Consider the following 6566-nt stretch of genomic DNA (forward strand, 5'->3'; position numbering starts at 1 on the left):
TTTCTGAATTGTGCCGCTCCCGTCACTCTGGTTAGGTTGGCATCGAAAAAAACGCTCTCGGGTGCTTTAGAGTGCCGAGTTATTCACTGCGCATTAAGAAATGACCACCTCCAACGTTTGGTTTATGTTTAATAAGCATTTTTAATTTTATTGCTTAAATCGCATTTTCTCGGCGAGCTGAGCACTTTTTCTGAATTGTGCCGCTCCCGTCACTCTGGTTAGGTTGGCATCGAAAAAAACGCTCTCGGGTGCTTTAGAGTGCCGAGTTTATTACTGCGCATTAAGAAATGACCACCTCCAACGTTTGGTTTATGTTTTATAAGCATTTTTAATTTTATTGCTTAAATCGCATTTTCTCGGCGAGCTGAGCACTTTTTCTGAATTGTGCCGCTCCCGTCACTCTGGTTAGGTTGGCATCGAAAAAAACGCTATCGGGTGCTTTAGAGTGCCGAGTTATTCACTGCGCATGAAGAAATGACCACCTCCAACGTTTGGTTTATGTTTAATAAGCATTTTTAATTTTATTGCTTAAATCGCATTTTCTCGGCGAGCTGAGCACTTTTTCTGAATTGTGCCGCTCCCGTCACTCTGCACAGCAAAAACTGGAGTGTTGAAATTTCAGGGTTAAACATGTCAGAGTTGATTTCAACTCTCAAAGTGTCATTTTAACACATTCTGATTAAAATGGTGTTCAGTGTTGGAGTTATTTAACAGAGTTATTCCAACCTAAGCAAATCAACTCTGTAGAGATGTAAAGTGCATCTCGGCCGAGTTAACTTGCTTGATAGGCCCCTGGGCTTCAGTCCAGGTAACCCCATGTGTTATGCCCCTGGGCTTTCAGCAGGGTGAACCCGTGCATCAATCAATAGTCTCCTGTGCGTGGCGTGGTCAACCGTCGTTTATTTCGCTGCTGGAATCAGGAATGGATGCGGAGTTGGACTTTTACACGAGGTAAGCTACAAAATCAAACTTGTAGGAACAATAACATTGAATTAAACGTCTGCTGAGAATATTTATGTAACTTTGCTAAGCATTTTTTGTGGTTGGCACTGGACAGCGAACGTTTGGATTTTTTTTTAATGCAATGTTAACTTCACCACTAACGTTACCACTTGCTAAAAAATAAACATTAATAAAAAAACGGTTTCCTATGTTATCCTTTGCATTTTACCAAGTCTCACGCGTGCTTGAGAGGTTGTATAAACAAGGCTTCATATTTAACTGTCGAATATAGTTTGGGGCTAACGTTAGCACATGTTAAAAAGCTAACTTGAAGTTCATGGCGGGTGCATGCATGGCATCAGTCCGACTGCCCAATACTCCCTCTTCCCATTTCTCCGACCATACACTTGTTAATTTCTGCGTCCATTAATCTAACCTTAACCCTAATCCTAACCATAACCCTCTAGAATAAGTAAGGGATAAACAGTTCAGAGGTTGTTATGGAGAAATAAGCCCCGACAGGATGAACTTTGGCTCCAACACGAAGTGAGGAGTTAATTCATGCAATAAACCCCGCACTTTGCGTAGGAGCCACGGCTAGAGTGAAATAATTAGCCTAAACAATTGCAGTTGGGTGCCTGTGTGGCAGACTCCCTGTGCCACTGCACCGAGACGAGTGTCCGAGGCTCTGATCATGCAGGTGTGGTTAATAACTCTGATTAATGGGTAATGTAGGTAATGTAGTGGGCAGTCAGACTATAAAGGGTCAACTTTACTGGTGCTGTGTTGTGTTTGTTTGGTCGCTGAAAACCAGCTTTTAACAGAGGGGAATGTTTTAATAAATCAGTTTTGCCTCAAATGTAAATGTTAATTACGGTAGCATGTGCTGCAGTCACTACAGCTAGTCGCTGCCACGTTCATCAATGAGAGCGTTTCCACTGGGCCTGCTGTGGCATGTTTTAACAGCCTCCCAGCAGCTGCTGAATGTGTTTAATCTTAGACATGCAGTGAAATTAATAATGAAACAATTTCTTGCATGATACACAACGTTTATGTGAGTGTTAAATAATTATTTCTTGCATGTTAAGTGTTTACTGACATTTGTTTGTTGTTGCATGTCTCAGAAAAATGTTGATCCAGGTTCGGTATTGCCAACAGCAGAAGTATGTGAAGTTGGATGAGGTTGATGGATGTTTTGATTTTGTGCAGTTCCATGACAAAGGTTTGTTTTTGTTTTACTTATGCTTGGTTTGATATAAAGGGCAGAACAACGCCCCTTTCTTTTAAGATTTGGACTGAAAAGGGAATGTATTTTATGCAGGGGATTATCTCTGAATTTGTTTACAGTGGTGGATTAAATTATTGAATGTGAAATGAGGCAAGATCAGTGCTATCTTAAAGGTCCACTCAGATGTATCTTGTCTTTTCCAGTCATCGAGAGATTTTGCCTGCCACCTGACGCAAAATTAGTGTACAAAGATGCAACAGGGACAGAAGTTGATGAGGACATTTTCAGTGACCTTGTCAGCCAAGGCAATGTGACTCTATCAGTTTTCTCAAATGACGGTGAGAAATGTAAAGGGGTAAATTACATAATGCAATGTGTAAAACACTAATGCAAATTTATAAGTACAGAAATACAGTAAACAATTTCAATTTAATGTTTTCAGAATTAAGTCATTTAATACACTTAAAGGTGGATCAAATATTCAATATCATTCTTTGTGGTTACACAACAGGGACATTCAGCCTGACTTTTATTAAATGGTTTAAATGTCATTTTAACTGACATAAATCCAATATGAATACCAAATGTATTTTTGATTAATCTAATTCATGCCTTTAAAACAATTTCTGAAAATATTTCTGAATTGCCTATCAAGACTGAGAATCAATTGATTAAATGAGTTGAGTCTATGGTGTGCCGTTGGCTTGGTTAGATCAAAAATCTTCTATGACTTTTTGTATACTGCAAATAAACACCCCACCCCCCTTCTTTTTTTTTTTTTTTTTTTTTTTTAGAATTTTCCGATTGCTCCTTGTCCTCTCCATCCGATTATTCTGATTCAAGCTTCAGTTCATGTGCAAGTACATCAACTATACTCCTAGATGAGGTTCCTAGGAAGAAACCAAGACTTGAGGGCCCACTTACTGCAGCATCTGCTAGAAAGGTTGTGCTAAGTACTCACAGGTTTCTTAAAATCAACATTTGTCATCCTTAAACTCTAGAAAGGCAGTTTATCACATTTGTTTTTTTGCTTCTTTTTCAAAGTTGATTGAAGATGTCCTTGGTACCAGCTCAGGTGGTGAAGAGGTCCTCCAAGAGTATCACACAACAAAAACTCTAACAGATGCTACCAGAAGAAAGTTGGTCAATATAATAGTGGCACACATGATTGATAAACACGGGTATGTGTGTTCTATTTGTCTGTACTATCCTTTTTTTATTAACAAGTTAACTACTTGGCCCTTGTATTAATGCTAATTTGATCTTTTCTCAGGCAACTCCCCAGCAAAGCTGTTCGAGAAGAGTACGCTCTTGGGATAGTGACAGTGTTCCCGTCCCTCAAAGACCCATACTCCAAGAAAGGCTATGTATAGTCATTATTATTGTACTATCTGTTTACATAATTTTCATGTTTTGTCTACATTACAGTAACATTTAGATTCTGAAATTTCACAGTAGCTTATGAGGTTGACATCACATTAATTTTGAATGTATTTCCATTTTAGGAACATTTCTATGATGCTGCAAGCAGCACCGGATACATTTCTTGGCGTCTGAAAACGATTCAGAGAAAGATTCGAAGAGGACATGCATCTACAAGTAGCCCCACTGGCTTTTCCCCAGGAGGAGGTCAGTCTATCTATCTATCTATCTATCTATCTATCTATCTATCTATCTATCTATCTATCTATCTATCTATCTATCTATCTATCTATCTATCTATCTATCTATCTATCTATCTATCTATCTATCTATCTATCTATCTATCTATCTATCTATCTATCTATCTATCTATCTATCTATCTATCTCTCTATCTATCTCTCTATCTCTCTATCTCTCTCTCTACGCAACTGTCTTTCTTTCTCTAAGTACCCCTCATTTTTCTTTCTTTCTTACAACTTCATCTAGGGTGTTTCTTGTTTTTTTTCTTGAAAGAATTGTGTGCTTTTTTTCAGGAGGCCCAAATGTGCGCAGGTCCATTGTTGTTGACCAGCAGCTTGATGGGGATGCATACCAGGAAGCCATCTCCTTGCTCAACCATACAACAGACAGTTCCGTAATTTTTCTGAAGATGAGAGAGACCTTTCAGAATCGCCAAAAACTCATCCACGACTCAGACAAAACAAGATATCTTCTCCATCTTCCCAAGATTCCTGGATACAAAGGGATTGGTAAGTATGAAATGGGATTTTTAGAATGCCTTGAAATGTGCTGAATGTGGTAGTAGTACATTTGCTTTCTTATAGATGAATCAAGACTTCACACTCCTGTTTGAAGAGGAGGTTTCCAACCTGCTGCTCCAGAAATGGGATCCGTTCTTCAGAGATAACGTCATCAAAGAGGCCAAGCGGCTCACCCCAACACCTGAGCTGCGCCGAATGCTGCAGGCCGCAGAGTCTCCAGGAAGTGAACTTGATGAGGCACCAAGTGAGTTTTGTTCGATAGAATTTGTTATAAGCAATTACAGTTCAATAGTCTTGTGATTAATAAAGACCGATTGATTTTATGTTACTGGACTTCAATTGTTCGTTCATTCTGTGTATTTCTTTTTCTTTTTAAAGTTGGGTTAAAGTCGATGGTGTTGAGTACAAAGGTGGACTTGTTGTTTGCAGTTCCATGGAGGAAGACATGCCAGTCTTTTGTCAAATAGATGATGTACTTCTGGTTGAAGATGACGTTTATTTTTTGACAAAAAAGCTATTTACAGAGATGTTTGTTGAACACCACCATGCCTTCAAAGTTTTACCCTCATGTTTTAACTGACTGCATTGGGGGAAAAGTTAAAATAAATTGTGTTTTTGAAAATGCATTTTTCTTGGAATTGTCATTTTAATGGTTGTATTGTACTGTTTTTTTTTTTTAACTATGTAGTGTCAATTTAACCCAATTTAGGAAGTTAAAAAGGAGCTTTGATATAATGTAAATCGATAGTGTTAATTTAACCCAGTTTAGAGAGTTAAAAAGGAACTCTGATATAGTGTTAATGTAACTCGATATAGTGTTAATTTAACACAGTTTAGGGAGTTAAAAAGGAACTCTGATATAGTGTTAATGTAACTCGATATAGTGTTAATTTAACACAGTTTAGGGAGTTAAAAAGGAACTCTGATATAGTGTTAATGTAACTCGATATAGTGTTAATTCAACCCAGTCTAGGGAGTTAAAAAGTAACTCTGATATAGTGTTAATGTAACTCGATATAGTGTTAATTCAACCCAGTCTAGGGAGTTAAAAAGTAACTCTAGGTACAGTGTTAAATAATTAACTATTTTGAAAGTGTTAATTTAACTCTGTAGAGTGTGGAGCTATATAAACCCGCAAAAAGTGTTAAAATTGACTCTGTGGGAGTTGATTCAACACTCCAGTTTTTGCTGTGTGGTTAGGTTGGCATCGAAAAAAACGCTCTCGGGTGCTTTAGAGTGCCGAGTTTATTACTGCGCATTAAGAAATGACCACCTCCAACGTTTGGTTTATGTTTTATAAGCATTTTTAATTTTATTGCTTAAATCGCATTTTCTCGGCGAGCTGAGCGCTTTTTCTGAATTGTGCCGCTCCCGTCACTCTGGTTAGGTTGGCATCGAAAAAAACGCTCTCGGGTGCTTTAGAGTGCCGAGTTATTCACTGCGCATGAAGAAATGACCACCTCCAACGTTTGGTTTATGTTTAATAAGCATTTTTAATTTTATTGGTTAAATCGCATTTTCTCGGCGAGCTGAGCACTTTTTCTGAATTGTGCCGCTCCCGTCACTCTGGTTAGGTTGGCATCGAAAAAAACGCTCTCGGGTGCTTTAGAGTGCCGAGTTTATTACTGCGCATTAGGAAATGACCACCTCCAACGTTTGGTTTATGTTTTATAAGCATTTTTAATTTTATTGCTTAAATCGCATTTTCTCGGCGAGCTGAGCGCTTTTTCTGAATTGTGCCGCTCCCGTCACTCTGGTTAGGTTGGCATCGAAAAAAAACGCTCTCGGGTGCTTTAGAGTGCCGAGTTTATTACTGCGCATTAAGAAATGACCACCTCCAACGTTTGGTTTATGTTTTATAAGCATTTTTAATTTTATTGCTTAAATCGCATTTTCTCGGCGAGCTGAGCACTTTTTCTGAATTGTGCCGCTCCCGTCACTTAGGTTGGCATCGAAAAAAACGCTCTCGGGTGCTTTAGAGTGCCGAGTTTATTACTGCGCATTAAGAAATGACCACCTCCAACGTTTGGTTTATGTTTTATAAGCATTTTTAATTTTATTGCTTAAATCGCATTTTCTCGGCGAGCTGAGCACTTTTTCTGAATTGTGCCGCTCCCGTCACTCTGGTTAGGTTGGCATCGAAAAAAACGCTCTCGGGTGCTTTAGAGTGCCGAGTTTATCACTGCGCATTAAGAAATGACCACCTCCAACG

At 38.7% G+C, this 6566-nt stretch overlaps 1 protein-coding gene across 3 annotated transcripts; it reads left to right on the forward strand.

The window, feature by feature from the left end:
• Nucleotides 1–607: 607 nt before the first annotated feature.
• Nucleotides 608–4976, forward strand: LOC133147248 (uncharacterized). Of its 3 annotated transcripts, XM_061271241.1 has the most exons (10): nt 611–951; nt 2067–2164; nt 2374–2508; nt 2965–3113; nt 3215–3351; nt 3444–3537; nt 3676–3799; nt 4127–4342; nt 4418–4598; nt 4733–4976. In XM_061271241.1, exons 1-9 carry the CDS (start codon nt 824–826, stop codon nt 4444–4446), a joined length of 1110 nt encoding a protein of 369 aa, XP_061127225.1. In that variant the 5' UTR covers nt 611–823; the 3' UTR covers nt 4447–4598; nt 4733–4976. The 3 variants fall into 3 exon arrangements, with proteins under 3 accessions (XP_061127226.1, XP_061127225.1, XP_061127227.1); XM_061271242.1 differs by lacking the exon at nt 2374–2508 and having other exon boundaries at nt 608–951; XM_061271243.1 differs by lacking the exon at nt 2067–2164.
• The last annotated feature ends 1590 nt before the right edge of the window (nt 4977–6566 follow it).

This window comes from Syngnathus typhle, unplaced genomic scaffold (genome assembly GCF_033458585.1).
Source record: "Syngnathus typhle isolate RoL2023-S1 ecotype Sweden unplaced genomic scaffold, RoL_Styp_1.0 HiC_scaffold_36, whole genome shotgun sequence".
NCBI classification, from domain to species: domain Eukaryota; kingdom Metazoa; phylum Chordata; class Actinopteri; order Syngnathiformes; family Syngnathidae; genus Syngnathus; species Syngnathus typhle.